Below are 19,392 nucleotides of genomic sequence, written 5' to 3'. Positions count from 1 at the left end.
ACTTCTGTGCTTTTCTTGCTGTTCTCTTTCTAATTCATTTAGTTTTAGGTTAGTTTATTAATCCTTTTTCTTGTTTCTTGAGGTAGGCCTGTAGTGCTATGAATTTCCCTCTAAGACTGCTTTCGCTGTGTCCCATATGTTTTGGGTGGTTGTGTGTTCCTTTTCATTTGTTTCCAGGAAGTTTTTAATTTCTTGCTTGATCTCATTGGTAACCCATTCAAACATGCTATTTAGCCTTCATGTATTTGAGTGTTTTCGAGTTTTTTAATTGTGGCTGATTTCTGATTTCATGCCATTGTGATCCAAGAAGATGTCTGGTATTATATCAATTTTCTTGAATTTGTATAAATTTGTTTCATGCCCTAACATGGCTCTATCTTTGAGAATGTTCTATGTGCACTTGAGAAGCATGGGAGCATGTCTGTGAGATTCCACTAACTCTGCCATCATTTTTAATCCCTCTTCTACAGTTATTTTTAGAACTGGAAATTATTATTAAAGAATAAATTCTGTTAAGTCATGTGATTTATGAAGAAGGTACCACTGTAGTTTAGTGGGAAAGGTGGGTCTGGTCTTATCAACAAAAGCTTCTAGGTTAGTTGAATATCTGTGTGTGTGTGTGTGTGTGCGTGTGTGTGTGTGTGTGTGTGTGTGTGTGTGTGTAATCTTCAACCCCTACATCACACTATATAGAAAAATTAATTTGAAATAGATCACTACTTAAAATGTTAAAAGTAACAAAATAAATTTTCCAGAAGTTAACATAAAAGAATGTCATCATGATCTTGGGGTAGCAAAGATTTATTAAAAACTGGATACTAAAACATAAAAGATAAAAGATTGGTGAGAATTCTAAAATTATGAACTTTTTTTTTCATCAAGAGACATACCATAAGCCCTAACTGGTTTGGCTTAGTGGATAGAGCATCGGCCTGTGGACTGAAGGGTCCCAGGTTCAATTCTGGTCAAGGGCATGTACCTTGGTTGCGAGTACATCCCCAGTAGGGGGTGTGCAAGAGGCAGCTGATCGATATTTCTCTCTCATCGATGTTTCTAATTCTCTATCCCTCTCCCTTTCTCTCAGTAAAAAATCAATAAAAATATATTATTAATAAAAAAAGAGAGACATACCATAAGAATAAAAAGGCAAGCCATTCTCTCTACTGGGAGAGAATACTTGCATATATTTGACAAAGGACTTGTGTCCAGAATATATATGGGCACATCTCTTATTGTGCTTCACTTTATTGTGCTTAGCAGATATTACATTTTTAATAAATTTAAGGTTTGTGGCAACTCTATGTTGAGCAAATGTATTGGCACCACTTTTTCCAATAGCATTTGCTCACTTTGGGTCTCTGTGTCACATTTTGATACTTACATAATATTTCAACCTTTCTTATTACTATATTTGTTGTGATCTGTGATCAGTGATCTTTGATGCTACTATTGTAATTGTTTTGGGGCTCTATGAACTGTGCATATATGTACAGTGAATTTAATCGATAAATGTATGTGTTCTGACTGCTCCACCAATCCCCCCATCCTTGTATCCCCCTTGGGCCTTTCTATTCCTTGAGACACAATAATATTGAAATTAGGCCAATTAATAACCAGGCAATGGCTGGTAAGTATTTAGTGAAAAGAAAGGTCACACATCTCTCACTTTAAACCAAAAGCTAGACATGATTAAGCTCAGTGAGGAAGGCATGTTGAAAGCTGAGATAAGCTGAAAGCTAGTCCTTTTGTGCCAAACAGCCAAGTTGTGAATGTAAAGGAAAAGTTCTTGAAGGAAAGTAAAATTGCTACTCCAGTGAACACATGAGTGATAAGCAAGTGAAATGGCCTTATTGCTGATGTGGAGACTGTTTTTGGAGTCTGGATAGAAGATCAAACCAACCACAACATTTATTTAAGCCAAAGTCTAACCCAGAGCAAGGCCCTAACTCTCTTCAATTCTGTTAAGTCTGAGAAAGGTGAGGAAACTGCAGAAAAAGGAAGCTTCATAGTATTCCATTGTGTAGATGTACCAGTTTTTTAATCCACTCATCTGCTGATGGACACTTAGGCTGTTTCCAAATCTTAGCTATGGTGAATTGTGCTGCTATGAACATAGGGGTGCATATATCCTTTCTAATTGGTGTTTCTAGTTTCTTGGGATATATTCCTAAGAAGTGGGATCACTGGGTCAAATGGGAGTTCCATTTTTAGTTTTTTGAGGAAACTCCATACTGTTCTCCACAGTGACTGCACCAGTCTGCATTCCCACCAGCAGTGCACGAGGGTTCCTTTTTCTCCGCATCCTCGCCAGCACTTGTCATTTGTTGATTTGTTGATGATAGCCATTCTGACAGGTGTGAGATGGTACCGCATTGTCGTTTTGATTTGCATCTCTTGGATGATTAGTGACTTTGAGCATGTTTTCATATGCCTTTTGGCCTTCCTTCTGTCTTCTTTCAAAAAGTATCTATTTAGGTCCGTTGCCCAATTTTTGATTGGGTTGTTTATCTACACAATGGAATACTATGCTGGGGTAAAAAAGAAGGAGTTCTTACCATTTGCAACAGCATGGAATGAACTGGAGAGCATTATGCTAAGTGAAATAAGCCAGTCAGAGAAAGATAAATATCACATGATCTCACTCATTTATGGAATATAATGAACAACATAAACTGATGAACAAAAACAGATCCAGAGACAGAGAGACATCGATTAGACTGTCAAACCTCAGAGAGAAGGTAGAGGAGGGTGGGGGTTAAGGAGGAGAGATCAACCAAAGGACTTGTATGCATGCATATAAGCCTAACCAATGGACACAGACAACAGGGGGGTGAGGGCATGAGTGGGGGGGATGGGGGAATAAGGACACATATATAACACCTTAATCAATAAAGAAATTAAAAAAAAAGAAAAATGAAGCTGCAGAGGAAGCTACAGAAGTGTCATGAGGTGTAAGGAAAGAAGCTGTCTCCATAACATAATAGTGCAAGGTGAAGCAGCAAGTGCTGATGTAGAAGTATCAGCAAATGTCCAGAAGATCTAGCTGAGATAATTAATGAAGGTAGCTACATCAACAACATCTTTCTTTTTTTAAAATCATTTTTTATTTTCAACTAGAAGCCCGGTGCATGAAATTCATGCACGGCGGGGGGTTGTCCCTCAGCCCAGCCTGTACCCTCTCCAATCTGGGACATTCCTCTCACAATCCAGGACTGCTGGCTCCCAACTGCTTGCCTGCCTGCCTTCCTGATTGCCCCTAACCGCTTCTGCCTGCCAGCCTGATCACCCCCTAACCACTCTGCTGCCAGCCTGGTTGATGCTTAACTGCTCCCCTGCCAGCCTGTTTGCCCCCAACTTCCCTCCTCTGCCAGCCTGGTCACCCCTAACTGCCCTCTCCTGCAGGGTTGATTACCTCCAACTGCCCTCCCTTGCAGGCCTGGTCCCTCACAACTGCCCTCCCTTGCAGTCAGGGTGCCTCCCAACTGCCCTCTCCTGCTGGCCATCTTGTGGTGGCCATCTTGTGTCCACATGGGGGCAGGATCTTTGACCACATGGGGGCAGCTATATTGTGTGTTGCAGTGATGATCAATCTGTATATTATTCTTTTATTAGATAGGATAGAGGCCTGGTGCACGGTTGGGGGCCAGCTGGTTTGCCCTGAAGGGTGTCACAGATAAGGGTGGGGGTTCCCTTGGGGTGTGGGGCGGCCTGAGCGAGGGGCCTGTGGTGGTTTGCAGGCCGGCCACGCCCCCTGGCAACCCAAGGGGAGGCCCTGGTATCTGGAATTTATTTTCCTTCTACAATTGAAACTTTGTAGCCTGGAGCGGAGCCAAGCCTGGGGCTCAGGCAGCCATTTCTGTGGCAGTTAATTCACCTTCTACAATTGAAACTTTGTAGCCTTAAGCGGGTGAGCCCGGCCAGGGTGTGCTTTAAAGCTTTGCTTCCCCTGTTGCCGCCGGCAACCCTGGCCTGCTCTCTCAAGCTCCATTCTGCCGCCATTTGTTTTAATTTGTTTACCTTCTATAATTGAAACTTTGTAACTTGAGTGGAGGCTTAGGCCTGCAACGGCTATGGAAAACTTGGCTTCCTCTGTTACCTGGGAAACCTTGCTCTCTGTGACTGTAGCCATCTTGGATTGGGGTTAATTTGCATACTCGCCCTGATTGGCTGGTGGGTGTGGCTTGGCTGGTGGGCGTGGCTTATGTAGCGGAGTGATGGTTAATTTGCATATTACCATTTTATTAGAGAGGATTACAGTTGACATACATTATTATATTAGTTTCCGGTGTACAACCTGGTGAATAGACATTATATAATTTAATAAGTGATCCTCTCGATAAATCTTGTACCCATCTGACACCATACATAGTTATTAGACTATTATTGACTACATTTCCTATGCTATATACTTTACATCCCCATGACTGTTCTGTAACAACCAATTTGTACTTTTTAATCCCTTCACCTCTTTTACCTATCCCACCCCTTTCCCATTTGGCAACCGTAAAAACGTTCTCTGTATCTATGATTCTGTTTCTGTGCTGCTTGTTTATTTTGTTTCTTTAGATTCAATTGTTAATAGATATGTATTTATTACCATTTTATTCTTCATATTTTTTATTTTATTCTTCTGAAAGAAGACCCTTTATCTTTTCATGTAATACTGATTTGGTGATGATGAACTCCTTTAGCTTTTTCTTGACTGGGAAGCTCTTTATTTGTCTTTCAATTCTAAATGATGGCTTTGCTGGGTAGAGTAATAATGGTTATAGGTCCTTGCTTATCATTACTTTGAATATTTCTTGCCAATCCCTTCTGGCCTGAAAAGTTTCTATTGAGATATCTCTTGATAGTCTTATGGAGCTCCCTTGTAGGTAACTGTTTTTCTCTTACTTCTTTTAAGATTCTCTCTTTGTCGTGTTTTTTTTTTTTTTTTAAATAACCTTCACCCGAGGATTGAGGATATTTTTTCCATTGATTTTTGGAGAGTGGATGGGAGGAGGAATGGGGAGAGAAAGAGAGAGAAACATTGATGTAAAAGAGACACATCAATTGGTTGCCTCCTGCTCATACCCCAACTGGGGCCAGGGGTTGAACCTGCAACCAAGGTATGTGCCCTTAACCAGGAATCGAACCCGCAAGCAACCCTTTGGTCTGGGAGCCAATGCTCTAACCATTGAGAAAACTGGCCAGGACTGTCTTTAACCTTTTGCATTTTAATTATGATGTGTCTTGCTGTGGGCCTCTTTGGGTTCATCTTGTTTGGGACTTTCTGTACTTCCTCAACTTGCATGTCTATTTCCTTCACCAGGTTAGGGGAGTTTTCTGTCATTATTTTTTCAAATAGGTTTTCAATTTCTTGTTCTTTCTCATCTCCTCCTGGCACCCCATGATGTGAATAATGGTATGCTTGAAGTTGTCCTAGAGTCTTCTTACACTATCCACATTTTTTAAAATTTCTTTTTCTTTTTGCTGTTCTGATTAGGTATTTTTTGCTTTCTTATATTCCAAATTGCTGACTTGATTCTCAGCTTCATCTACCCTGTATTGATTCCCTGTAAATTATCCTGCATTTCAATTAGTGTATCCTTTATTACTGACTAGTCCTTTTTTATGCTGTTGAGGTTCTCACTAAGTTCATTGAGCATCCTAATAACCAGTGTTATGAATTCTGCATCTAATAGATTGCTTGTCTCCATTTTGCTTAGTTTTTTTCTGGAGTTTTTTTTTCTATTCTTTTATTTGGAATATGTTTCTTTGTCTCCTCATTTTGGCAGTCTCCCTGTATTTGTTTCTCTGTATTAAGTATAGCTGGTACATCTCCCAGGCTTGGTAGAGTAGCCTAATATAGTAGGAGTCCTATAGGGTCTAGTGGCATAGCCTCTTCTATCATCCAAGCTGGGTACTCAAGGCGTGCTGCCTCTTCCATGTGTGGGCTATGTACACTTTTCTTGTAGTTGAGCTGTTGGTACATCATGGGAGGGGTTTACCCAGGCCTATCAGCAGCAAGGACTGGCTGTGATCTCTGACCACAGATCTCTGACCACCGTGGAGGATCACCTGTGCAGAGGCTCACCACCCAGAGCATGTCTTATATTATCAGGGCTCTGGTGCCTGCTGAGTCCACCCCTTGAGTGTGTAGCTTTTGGAAGTGGTTGGGTGGTGGTACTTTGACATTATCTGAAGCTGTCTACTGGGTGTACTGGCTTTGGAGCTTCCAGGGAGATGCAAGCCAAAGTCAGCCACCACCTGTGTTCTGCCCCAGGACCACCTGGCCTAAGCTACAAAGCAATCTGCAGATGGCTGCCTCTTGTGTGGGGATTGGAGGTACCTAGCTATGAACCAAGGCTGGTTGCTGCTAATGCCAGGCCTGGGGCAACTTAGAGAGACGTATGGGGCTCACTGAGACCAGATGCTGCTTGTGTGAGAGATTTTGGGAAAATCTGAAGCATGTAATACTGTCAACAATAAAAAGATACATATTAAAAAAAAATCTGAGCATAAGCAAGATGGGTCATTTTTATGTAAAAGCCACTGGAAACAGCTTGGGTGGGCCTGGAAATTTGGGGAGTTGGGTGGGGCATTAGGGAATCACCAGGGTGGGGCAAACAGTGTGAGTCAGGTTGATGAAGCCTCAGATGTTGTGCCTTCGTGCTGGCTCTGTGGGGGAACATCTCATCAAAGGAACAATGGCCCTTGCCAACACTTCTGTCTAGGAGGAAGCTGCCCCTCCAATTCTCTCCCTGATGCCAAACAATTCATTTCCTTTGCTGCTCTTGCCTGGATTGGAACTCAGAGGGAGTGAATCTGAAAGAGTCCATATGTGGGCCCTTTAAGAGGAGCTGCCTGGGACTCTAGCAGCCCTCCATCTCCCTCAATCTCTGCTGGTTTTTATAGCCAGAAGTTATGGGGACTTGTCTTTCTGGCACTGGAATCCTGAGCTGTGGGCCTGGGACCCTTTTGTTCTTCAGGGGGGACTTCCACAGCTGAGATATCCTTCCTGATTTTTATTCACCACATGTGGGTGTGGGGCCAGCCCTTCTGTATCTCTGTCCCTCCTACTGTCTCAATGTGGCTTCTTTAATTCCTTAGTTGTAGCACTTCCATTCAGCTCGATTTCAGGGGGTTCTGAATGATGGTTGTTCTGTAGTTTAATTGTAATTAAAAAATTTTTTTTATTGATTTCAGAAAGGAAGGGAGAGAGAGAGAGAGAGAGAGAGAGAGAGAGAGAGAGAGAGAGAGAGAGAGAGAGAGAAACATCAATGATGAGAGGGAATCATTGATTGGCTGCCTCCAGCACATGCCCCCTTACTGGGGATCAAGCCCACAACCCTGGTCTTGTGCCCTGATCAGGAATCTCCTGGTTCAAGGGTTGACATTCAACCACTGACCCACTCCAGCTGGGCAGTTTTGTTGTAATTTTGTGGGAGGAGGTGAGTACCGTGGGAGGAGGTGAGTACTGTGTTTACCTACATTGCTATCTTGACTGGAATTCCCAACACAGATTTTCAATGTGGATGTAACAGCCTCATTGGAAGAAATGTCATATAACACTTCCATAGCTAGAGAGGAGAAGTCAGTGTCTGGTTTCAAAGCTTCAAAGGCCAGGCGGACTCTTCAGTTAGGAGCTAATGCATCTGGTGACTTTAAGTTGAAGCCAATGCTTATTTCCCATCCTGACAATCCTGGGGTCCTTAAGAATTATGCTGAATTTATTCTGCCTGTGCTCTATAAATGGAACAGCAGAGCATGGGTGGTGATAGCACAGCTGTTTGTAATATGGTTTACTGAATATTTTAAGCCCACTATTGAGACCTACTGCTCAGAAAAAAAATTCTTTTAAAACATTACTGCTCATTGACAATGTACCTGGTCATTCTAGAGCTCTGATAGAGATGTACATGGGAGTAATGTAGTTTTAAAGCCTGCCAACACAGAATTCATTCTGTCCATGATCAAGGAGTAGTTTCGACTTTAAAGTCTTATTACTTAAAAAAATGCATTTTGTAAGGCTATAGCTGGCATTGATAATGACTCTTCTTATGGATCTGAGCCTCGTAAATTGAAAACCTTGTGGAAAGGATTCACCATTTTAGCTGAATGGGGCTGATGCCATTAAGAATATTTGTGATTCATGAGAACAGGCCAAGGTAACAACATTAGCAGGAGTTTGGACAAACTTGTTTCCAACCATCATGGATGACTTCAAGGGGTTCCAGACTTCAGTGGAGGAAGTGACTGCAGATGTGGAAATAGCAAGCGAACTAGAATTGGAAGTGTGCCTTAAGATGTGACTAAATTGCTGCAATTTCATGCTAAAACTTTAATGGATGGGGAGTTGCTTCTTAAGGATGAGCAAAGAGAGTGGTTTCTTGAGATGGAAACTACTGGTGAGGATGCTGTGAGGATTGTGGAAATTATAACAAAGGATTTGGAATATTACACAAATTTAGTTAATGAAACAGCAGCAGAGCCTGAATGGATTGCCTGTGGGTAAAACGCCATCAAACAGCATTGTATGCTACAGGGAAATTGTTCATGAAAGGAAGAGTCAGTCAAAGTGGTACACTTTATTGTCTTATTTTAAGATATCTTCACTCCCACTGCAACCTTCAGCAACTACCACCTTGATCCGTCAGCAGCCATCAGTATCAAGGGAAGAGCTTCCACCAGCAAAAAGATTATGACTCACTGAAGACTCAGATGATGGTTGGCATGTTTTAGTAATAAAGTATTTCTTAAGTAAGATGTGTTATGTACATAGATTTTTAGACATAATGTATACTTAATAGACTATGATAAGTCTAAACATAACTTTTATATGCACTGGAAAACCAAAAAATTCATGTGACTTGCTTTATTGTGGTATTCACTTTATTGCGGTGGTCTGGAATCAAACCTGCAATATCTCTGAGATATGCCTTAAAGGAATGATAATCAATAAATTAATAAGAAAAAAATCAGACAACCTGATTGAAAAAGAATGGACTAAAGACTAGGATAGGTCCTCTACAAAAGAAGACATGCACATGGCCAATAAGCATATTGTTGGAAAAGTGCTCAACATCCATAGTTATTCTGAATAGGCAAAGTAACACCACAATGAAATACCATTACCCTCCCTACAAAATGGCTAAGATGGAACAGGTGGCACTCAGACATTGTTGATGGAAGTGTAAACTGGCATCACCACTTAGGAAAACTGGCTGTATATATGAAATCTAATCTTCCATATATCCTATGATTCAGCAATTCCAGTCCTGGGTACATACCCCCTCTCCCCTGCAAATGAATGTTTGTGTTTACCAAAATTCATAGAAGCTTTAATAATAACCTCAAACAGAAAACATTTAAAGTGTCTTTTAATGGTAGACTAGATAAGTTGTAGTATACTATTTATTCAATAGAATAATACGCAGCAATGGAGAAAGGTCATCTAATACTATCTGCAGGCACATGGATGAATTTCACAGGTAATGTTGAAAGAAACAAACCAAACATAGAGTATGTACTATAGAATTACACTTACATGAAACTAGAACAGGAAAACCCAATCTGTGATAACAAGGCCACTGTAGTGATTATCTTAGGGGTGATAATTGACTAAGAGGGGCCATGAAAAGCCTTCTGGAATATTGGGAAATGTCCCATCTTGATCTACTTGTGGTTATGTGGTATGTACTTTTATTAAGTTGTATGCTTAATATATGTGCATTTTATTGTATATATGTTATATTTCAATGAAAAATAGAAAAGGAGGTTGGGGGCTGAGTGAAAAAGGTGAAGGGATTGAGCAAAAAACACACACAACACAACAACTCATAGACACAGGCAACAGTATAGTGATTACAAGAGGGAAAGGAGGGTGGAGGAAGGTAGAGGAGGGTAAAGGGGGAATAAATGGTGATGAAAGGAGACTTGACTTAGGGTGGTGAACACACAATACAATATGCAGATGATGTAAGAAAACAATGTTTTTAATATTATGAAATATCTCCATTTACAGAGGAAGCATTTTGTAAGGCTATAGCTGGCATTGATAGTGACTCTTCTTATGGATCTGAGCCTAGTAAATTGTAGATGATACATAATATGCTTGTATAATAGGTAATTGGTGCCCTGAGAGTAAAAAGTCACCCAGGTCTAAGGGTTCTAAATCTAATGCTGACTCCAGGTCTCCATGCTCTTCCTCTGTGAAAGTAGGAATAGTGTTTACAACATTATTAAAAAAATTGATTTTCTTTAGAGAGAAAGGGAGAGGGAGGGAAGGAGAATGAAGATATTTTCCCCATAGATTTTTAGAGAGAGTGGAAGGAAGGGGAGGGGGAGAAAGAGAGAGAGAAGAGAGGAAGAGTGAGAGAAAGAGAAAGAAAAAAACATCGATTGGTTGCCTCCCACTTGCTCACCAGGGGCCTGGGATTGAACCTGCAACTAAGGTATGTGCCCTTGACTAGGAATCAAAACCTCAAGCCTTTGATCCGAGGCCAATGCTCTAACCACTGAGTTAAACTGGCCAGGCAAGGATCTATTTATTAACATGGCATAGAATGAAGACATCTTCACAAAGGTCCATTTAGCTTTGACTTCAGGAATTGTGGTGGGGTGGTGCTATGAGACAGCTCTATTTCTGGAGATTTGCCAGATGGTGGTGCAATAGGTTCAACTGAGGCTGGGTCCTCTGAGCCCACATCACTTCAACATGCCTGAAGCTTTGTAGCAATCCTATAGTTTCATTTTTAGGTGCTCCGATGTCTTAATTCGTGCTGTAGCATAATAATACTTTATTTTTGTTAACTCCTCAATAGATAATACGAACAATTAAAATATATGTAAGGTATAAGGAATCACAGTACAGTAGCATCTATACCCTCACCATGGCGTTTAAGGTAAAGGACTTTGCTGATATACCTTTGAAGCCCCCTGGCTCCTCTGCATCCTGTTTCTTCCCTCCCTTTTCACAGTTGGACACTTCCGTGCATTTGGGGTTTATCGTTCCCTTGCCTTGCTTTATACTTTAATATGTACATTTGTATCCCCAAACAGCGTCCTGTTTTACTTGGAATTACACTGCGTGTTCTTTGAACCTACGTTTTCACTCAGTGTGATGGTCCTGAGATCCATGCTTTGTTCTTGTGGGTAGCTGTGATCCATGTTTGTGTGAACCTAGGATCCCATTATGTGAATACGCAGTAATTTACGTATCTGTTCTGATACTGGACATTTGGGTTGTTTCCAGGTGCTTGTTATTACAAACAATGCTGATAAGAACATTTACCTATAATATTGACATTTAATTGTACAGCTTAAAAAGAGTAAGTATTGGATTTTGGAGGAAATCACGCTTATGACAGGATAGGGCATATTTCTTCCTATTCCTACAAGGAAATGTCCTCAAGTAGGAGAACTAAGCACAGTGTAAACAATCTAGTCTTTTTTCTGCAGATTTACTAGTAGGAGTTATTCTCTATATTGAAATAGTGTAAGCTGGTACAGTGTCAGTCTTTGTTTGACCATTCAGGCAAAGATGATGTTCTGTAACCATACTAAAGTCTCTTTAAAAAGAAACCAGTGAAAGAGGCCTTGAGACTTATGAGTTACACAGCCTGGAAGCTGTCACTGAGTCCTCAATTTGAAGCATGACATTGTGCAGTAGTGTGTTCCTGGAGGGGAAGTACAAAACGGAATCAAGATCTGTTACAAATGTAACATCCAGCTGCAGTGAGATGGAACTGAGGACTCACCGGACACAGGTCCACTTGCTATGAGACAGGGGACTGGCCACACATGGTACATGTGGCTTCTTGAGCAGTTTCACTCAGACTGTGTATGAGCCCATGAGAGTATTGAATGGCAGGGCAGGTCAGCAGCTGCAAACCCTGGTCATGCAGCCTGTGCACAAAACTTTGACAACACAGCCTCCCTGAGCCTGTAGTGGGTGTACCCTAACAGAGCACGCCAGGGGGGAACATGGTCTGGAGAGGGGGTGGCCATGCTTCAGGATCCACTACCATCACCCCTGAGGGAGGATGCAGCCATGTGGCTGGGCTTCAGGCTGGCTGTGTGTCTGAAGAGCAGGACCCTAAACAATGAGACTGTTTAACAGAGGTCTGGTTGCTGACAGAGCAAATTTGCCATGTGTTCTGTGTGGAGGAGATGGTTTCCTCATTGTCCTTGGCCAGACCCATGAATTGGGTTCTGGAAAGGTATTTATACATTTGCAAATATATATAAACTAGTGACCCAGTGCATGAAATCGCGTGAGACCCAGACCCGCGGGAAATTGCGCGAGACCCGGGACCCCAGACCCCACCGCACCGCGGGACTCCCCTGAGTCCCACTGTATCACAGGACCCAGAGTCAGGTCCCCGCCCACCCGCACGCGCCTCACCGCGCATGCAGCCCCACCCACCCGCGCATGCCTCGCTGCATGTACAGCCTCCTTGTGACCCGTCTTTGGTCCTTACGGCTTTAGGGCCACTGGGTTTTTATAATATAGACTAGAAGCCCGCTGCACGAAATTTGTGCATGGGTAGGGTCCCTAAGCCTGGCCGGCGATCAGGGCCAATTGGGGCCTTCCTTCCCCCGGCTGCCAGCTGCCGGCCAGGGCCTTCCTTCATTATGCACCGCCCCCTGGTGGTCAGCGCACATCCTAGCCAGTGGTCAAACTCCCAGTTGGTCGAACTCCCAAGGAGACAATTTGCATATTAACCTTTTATTATATAGGATAACCTGCCCCTCATGAAAACAAACTTCAGTTAGGAAACAGTGGTCACAATGAAATGCTAAGAATAGAACAATGGTCCCAGCCTGTTGATTTAGTTGGTTAGAGCATTTTCCCATACACCAAAAAGGTTGTGGTTTGGATTCCTGGTCAAAGCATATATCTAGGTTGCAGGTTTGAGCTCCGGTTGGGGGACATTTTGGAGGCAACCAATCAATGTTTCTCACCTCTCTCTTTCTCTCTCTCTCTCTCTCTCTCTCTCTCTGTCTATCTCTATCTCTCCCTCTATCTCCCCCTTCTCTCCCTGTCCCCTTCTCTCACTAAAAGCAATAAATATATTCCTGGGTGAGGGTTTAAGTAAAGAAATAAGTAAAAAATAGAGCAATGTAACATTTTTAGTTTTCTATTCTTTACCAGTCTCATCACATTTTTCTTTTATTGGCAGAATGCTTACAATACTAATAATGTACTAGAACAAATAATATAGAATACCTTAAATTTGAAAATGTATTATAACTAGTTTACTGTATACCATTTTCCAGTTTTCTTCTCTATGGATTTCTTTCTCACGATTGTATATTCATCTTTGTCTCTGCCAAGGGTCTAGCACAGCAGAGGCCAATTGCCTCCTCATGGTTGTTCAATACACAATCACTTGACTGAACTCTAGGGCTTCAGTTGTCATTGTGTAGGAACCTCATAGACAGACAGTTTCCACCAGCCTCTCTATCCTTAGCAGGTTCATGTAGTCATCTAATTCCAACAAGGTGAAGATACTCTGTTAGTTAGATCTGCAAGATGTTGTCATTTCTTTTACCTTTTTTTTTTTCTTGAAGTTTGCCACCTACGTGGCTTTTCATCCAATTTCCTGTTTTGCTGGGTTCATTGAGTTATATACACATACATGTGCCACTTTTTCTGAATCCAGGAAGAGATGCTCCACAATGAATTAGATGAATTAAAAGCATGAAGCTGGAAAGGGAATAATAATAGATATAGTATATTGGTGAAAAAGGAATACACATATGGAATCTGAAGGGTTACACCAGTACAGGCAGAAGTGTAGATAGAAAAGGTAGGGAAATAGAGGCAGAGACAATACAAAGAAGAAGTAAGAGATTACACACATAATGATAGAGTCTCCACAACACCCAGAGAGAGCAGTAAATACTGTACTGAGTAATGTCAACATTTTGCTATTTGAAGAAGACATGTTTCACATAATTTGTTTCATATTACATGAAACAAAATATGCCACTTTGTGTGCATTGTTACATTTATATAGCTATCAAAATTCTTTTCTTAAAAAATGAAGTATAATTGACATTAACTTACATTGGCTTCAGGTGTCCAACATAATGATTCAGTATTTATATTGCAAAATGATCACAGTAAGTTTCATTAACATCCATCACATTCATAGTTATCAAAATTCTTGATTCATATTTGGGGACCTGTATAATCTGAAGGATCCTGTGACTTTTGACCCTCTAAAAGTGTGAATAATATTTAAAAATATAAATTACTTTATGAGATTTGATTTTTGAGTCCTGCCATTCATAATTTATGAAAGAAATGTTGGATTTTCCAATACAGAATCAGAGAAAATCATTTTGTTGTAAAAAATAAATTAGTAGCCCAGCCAGCGTATCTCAGTGGTTTAGCATTGACTTATGAACCAGGAGGTCATGGTTTGATTCCCAGTCTGGGCACATGCCCAAGTTGTGGGCTCGATATGGGGGTCATGCAGGTGGCAGCCAATCAGTGATTCTCTCACATTATTGATGTTTCTGTCTCACTGTCTCCCTTTCTCTCTGAAATCAATAAAAGTATATTTAAAAAAAATAAATAAATAAATTAGTAAATTGCAAATAGGCGCATTTTGAATTCTTGTCCTTTCAGCTTTTATTCTGTTTGTTGTTTTTTTTTTTTAAAGTTACTTATTCTTGGTTTAGGACAGTAATGAATAAAGTAATGGATTTTCCATTACACTATTAAGATTATTAGATGGGATTAGTCTGTATTGCCATCTGTTGGTGATTGATAGTTATTTTTGACAAAATAATTGCTGCTATATATTTTATTTATATGTATTTAATAATTGTATCAACCAGTGTATTTTAAAGAAAAGCACTTTTAGAAAATGACCTACTTGACAAACAGGAGAAAATTTGAGATTTTGGCCTTCTTGATTTAATAGTTTTATTGACTAAGGTAGTACTGAAATACTTTTGTCTTTGACTAATTTTTATTTTATTTATTTTTTGTCAGAGCTCCACCTCAGATAAGGCGTCCCAATCGAGAAGTAAAACCTCTGAGGAAAGAAATGCCAGGAGCAGGAGCCCGGGGACCTGTAGGTCGAGCACATCCTATATCGAAGAGTGAGAAGCCCTCTACAAGTAGGGACAAGGATTGTAGAGCAAGAGGGAGAGATGACAAGGCAAGGCTATCTCTTTGGAACTCATTCACTTGAAGCCCATGACTTTTGGTCCATAGTATAATTTTTTTTTCTTTAAAACTTTTTTTTTTTTTAATCCTCACCATTGATTTATTTAGAGAGAGTGGAAAGGAGGGGGAGAGATAGAGAAAGAAACATCAATGTGAAAGAGACTGATTGCTGTCTGCAAGTGCCCCAACAGGGCCGGGAATCTAGCCTGCAATCAAGGTTCGTGCCCTGGACCAGAATTGAATCTGTGACCCTTCAGTCTGTGGGCTGGTGCTCTAACCACTAAGCAAAACCAGCTAGGCCTCTTCTTCTTAAAAAAGACCCTTCAACATTTCTTGTAATATTGATTTGGTGGTGATGAACTCCTTTAGCTTTTTCTTATCTGGGAAGCTCTTTATTTGACATTCAATTATAAAAATTACTTTGCTGGGTAGCGTAATCTTGGTTGTAGGTCCTTGCTTTTCATCACTGAACAGTTCTTGTCACTCCCTTCTGTCCTGCAAAGTTTCTGTTGAGAAATCAGCTGACAGTCCTATGGGTGCTCCCTTATAGGTTACTAACTGCTTTTCTCTTGATGCTTTTAAGATTATCTTTGTCTTTAACCTTTGGCATTTTAATTATGATGTTGTCTTGTTGGGCCTCTTTGGGTTCCTCTTGTTTGGAACTCTCTGTGCTTTCTGGACTTGTAAGTCTATATCTTTCATCAGGTATGGGAAGTTTTCTATCATTATTTCTTCAAATAGGTTTTCAATTTCTTGCTCCCTCTCTCATCCTTCTGGCACCCCCATGATGTGAATGATGGAACTATTGAAGTTGTCCCAGAGACTGCTTACAGTATCTTCATATTTTGGGGTTCTTTTTTTTTTTTGCTGTTTTGATTGTGTGTGTGTGTGTGTGTGTGTGTGTGTGTGTGTGTGTTGTTTGTTTTGTCTCCTCATATTCCAAATTGCTGAATTGATTTTTGGTGTCCCCTACTCTACTGTTGATTCCCTGTAAATTATTCTTCATTTCAGTTATTGTATCCTTAATTTCTGACTGGTCTTTATTCATGTCTTTGATGTTCTCACTAAGTTCCTTGAAATTCTCACTAATATTCTTGAAGCTCTCAGTAACTTCCTTGAACATCCTTATAACCATAGTTTTGAACTCTATATGTAGTAGTTTGCTTGCTTCCATTTCATTTAGTTATTTTTCTGGAGATTTCTTCTGTTCCTTCATTTGTGACGTATTTCTTTGTCTATGAATTTTGTCTACTTTCCTGTATTTCTTTGTGTGTATTAAGTAGAACTGCTATGTCTCCTGGAATTGGTAGAGTAGCCTTGTGTATCAGGTATCCTGTAGGGCCAAGTGGATCAGCCACCCCAGTCACCTGAACTGGGCCCTCTAGGTGCACCCATGTGTGGACTGTGTGCACTGTCCTGTTGTAGTTGAGCCTTGATTGCTTTTGGCATCACTGGGAGGAATTGACCCCCATGCAATTGGCTGGAAAGACCAGCTGCAACTACCATGGAAGAGATGCCGTGCAGGAGACATCAGTGGAGCTTTGGTGCTCACCAAATCCACCCTTGAATGTGTAGCTTGTGGATGTGTAGAATTGTAATCTGGTGTGGTCTGAAGCTATCTACTAGGTGCCCTGGCTCTGGGGCCTCTTGGGAGGTGCAAAGTCAGCCACTGCCTATCCCTGCTTGGGGCCACTCCACAGGAACTACAGAGTGATCTGCAGGTGGCTGCTACTTCTGTTGGGCTTGGGGGTGCCAAGGACAGGCCAACCTGTGAAACTTGGCAAACTGCTGCTAGTGATGGGCATGGGTCACTTATAGAGAGGTATGGGACATGCTACGTCTACTTACTATTGTTTGAGAGATTTTAGGAAAGTCTGAAGCCTGAGCCAGGACAGGCCATTCATATGGAAAAACCACCGCAAAGAGCATGGGTGGAAATGCAAATTGGATGGAGCAGGATCTCATGTAATCACCATGGAGGGGTGAACAGTGTGGGCCAGGTTGATGGAAACTCAGATATGGCACCTGACAGTTATATAGATCAATAATTCCTCCCATTGATCTATATGCCTGTTCTATGTGGGGGGAGGCGGGAGGGAGGTCTCTGCAGAGGAACAATGACCTCTGCCAGCACTTTAAAAATCAAAAAAGAAATCTTTGTTGTTGAAAGTATTATATATGTCCCCATTTTTCTCCATTGACCCCTTCTAGCTTACCCCTACCCCCACCCCAGGTTTTCACCACCCTGTTGTCTGTGTCCATGGGTTATGCATCTATACATATTAGTTCATTGGTTGATCTCTTCCCACCCACCCACCCTTCCCCACCTTCCCTCTAAGATTCTGCAGTCTATTCTATGCTTCTATATCCTTGGATCTATTTTGTTCATCACTTTATTTTAATTAGATTCCACATATGAGTGAGATAATATGATACTTGTTTTTCTCTGACTGGCTTATTTCACTTAGCATAATACTCCCCAGGTCCCTCCATGCTGCCGCAAAGGATATGAGATCCTTCTTTTTTATTGCTGCATAGTATTCCAGGGTATAAATGTACCACAGCTTTTTTATCCACTCATCTATTGGGCTGTTTCCAGATCTCAGCTGTTGTAAGTTGTGCTGCTATAAATATAGGGTGCATACATTCTTTATGATTGGTGTTTCAGGTTTCTTGGGATATATTCCTAGAAGTGGGATCACTGGGTTAAATGGCAGTTCCATTTTTAATTTTTTTAGGAAATTCCATATTGTTTTCCATAATGGCTGCACCAGTCTGCATTCCCAACAGCAGTGTATTAAGGTTCCCTTTTCTCCACATCCTTGCCAGCACTTGTCATTTGTTGATTTGTTGATGGTAGCTATTCTGACAGGTGTGAGGTGATTCCTTATTGTTATTTTAATTTGCATCTCTCTGATGATCACTGAGTTTGAGCACTTTTTCATATATATCTTGGCTATTTATATGTCCACTTTGGAGAATTGTCTATTTAGGCCATTTGCCCAGTTTTAAATTGGATTGTTTGTCTTCCGATTGTGAAGTCCTATGAGTTCCTTATATATTTTGGATATTAACCCTTCATAAGATGTATCATATTAACCCTTCATAAGATGTGTCATATTAACCCTTCATAAGATGTTCCTTATATATTTTGGATATTAACCCTTCATAAGATATATCAAATATGTTCTCTCATGTAGTGGATTCCCTTTCGTTTTGTTGATGCTTTCTTTTGCTGTGCAGAAGCTTTTTATTTTGATGTAGTCCCATTTGTTTATTTTCTCTTTATTTTCCTTTGCACTAGGAGATGTATATGTAAGCATATTGCTGTAAGAGGTGTCTGAGATTTTACTACCTATGCTTTCTTCTAGGATTTTTATGGTTTTACATCTGACATTTAAGTCTTTTATCCATTTTGAGTTTATTCTTTTGTATGGTATAAGTTGGAGGTCTAGTTTCATTTTTAAAAAAAATATATTTTGATTTTTTACAGACAGGAAGGGGGAGAGAGAGAGAGAGAGAAAGAGAGAGAGAGAGAGAGAGAGAGAGAGAGAGTTAGAAACATCATCGAGAGAGAAACATCAATTAGCTGCCTCCTGCACACCCCCTACTGGGGATGTGCCCACAACCAAGGTACATGCCCTTGACCAGAATTGAACCTGGGACCCTTGAGTCCGCAAGCCAACTCTCTATCCATGAGCCAAACCGGTTAGGGCTAGTTTCATTTTTTTTTTTTGCATGTATCTGTCCAATTTTCCCAACACCATTTGTTGAAGAGACTGTCTTGACAGCATTGTAAGTTCTTGCCTTCTTTGTCAAATATTAATTGAGCATAATGGCTTGGGTCAATTTCAGGGGTCTCTATTCTGTTCCATTGATCTATATGTCTGTTCTTGTGCCAATACTAGGCTGTTTTGATTATGGTGGCTTTGTAGTATAACTCGATATCTGTTATTGTGATTCCATCAACTTTGTTTTTCTTTTTTAAGATTGCTGTGGCTATTCAGGGTCTTTTTTGGTTCCATATACAGTTTTGGAGTAATTGTTCTAGATATGTGAAATATGCTGTTGGTATTTTAATAGGGATTGTATTGAATCTGTAGATTGCTTTGTGTAGTATGAACACTTTAATGATGTTGATTCTACTAATCCATGAACATGGTATATTCTTCCACTTGTTTATATCTTCCTCTATTTTTTCAACATCCTGTAGTTTTCTCAGT

At 40.7% G+C, this 19,392-nt stretch overlaps 1 protein-coding gene across 4 annotated transcripts in view; it reads left to right on the top strand.

The window, feature by feature from the left end:
- Positions 1-19,392, top strand: part of KATNAL1 (katanin catalytic subunit A1 like 1) — a 114,715-nt gene that overhangs the window by 33,364 nt on the left and 61,959 nt on the right. For all 4 annotated transcript variants that reach the window (XM_079773958.1, XM_079773960.1, XM_079773959.1 and 1 more), the window contains exon 4: positions 14,993-15,161. In XM_079773958.1, the coding sequence (XP_079630084.1) occupies positions 14,993-15,161 (169 nt within the window). The remainder of the gene's footprint in view (positions 1-14,992; positions 15,162-19,392) is intronic.

The sequence above is a fragment of the Cnephaeus nilssonii genome (assembly GCF_951640355.1).
Source record: "Cnephaeus nilssonii genome assembly, chromosome: 6".
NCBI classification, from domain to species: Eukaryota; Metazoa; Chordata; class Mammalia; order Chiroptera; family Vespertilionidae; genus Cnephaeus; species Cnephaeus nilssonii.
The sequence above is the reverse complement of the archived record's forward strand: the minus strand, read 5'-3'. Positions and strand labels throughout refer to the sequence as shown.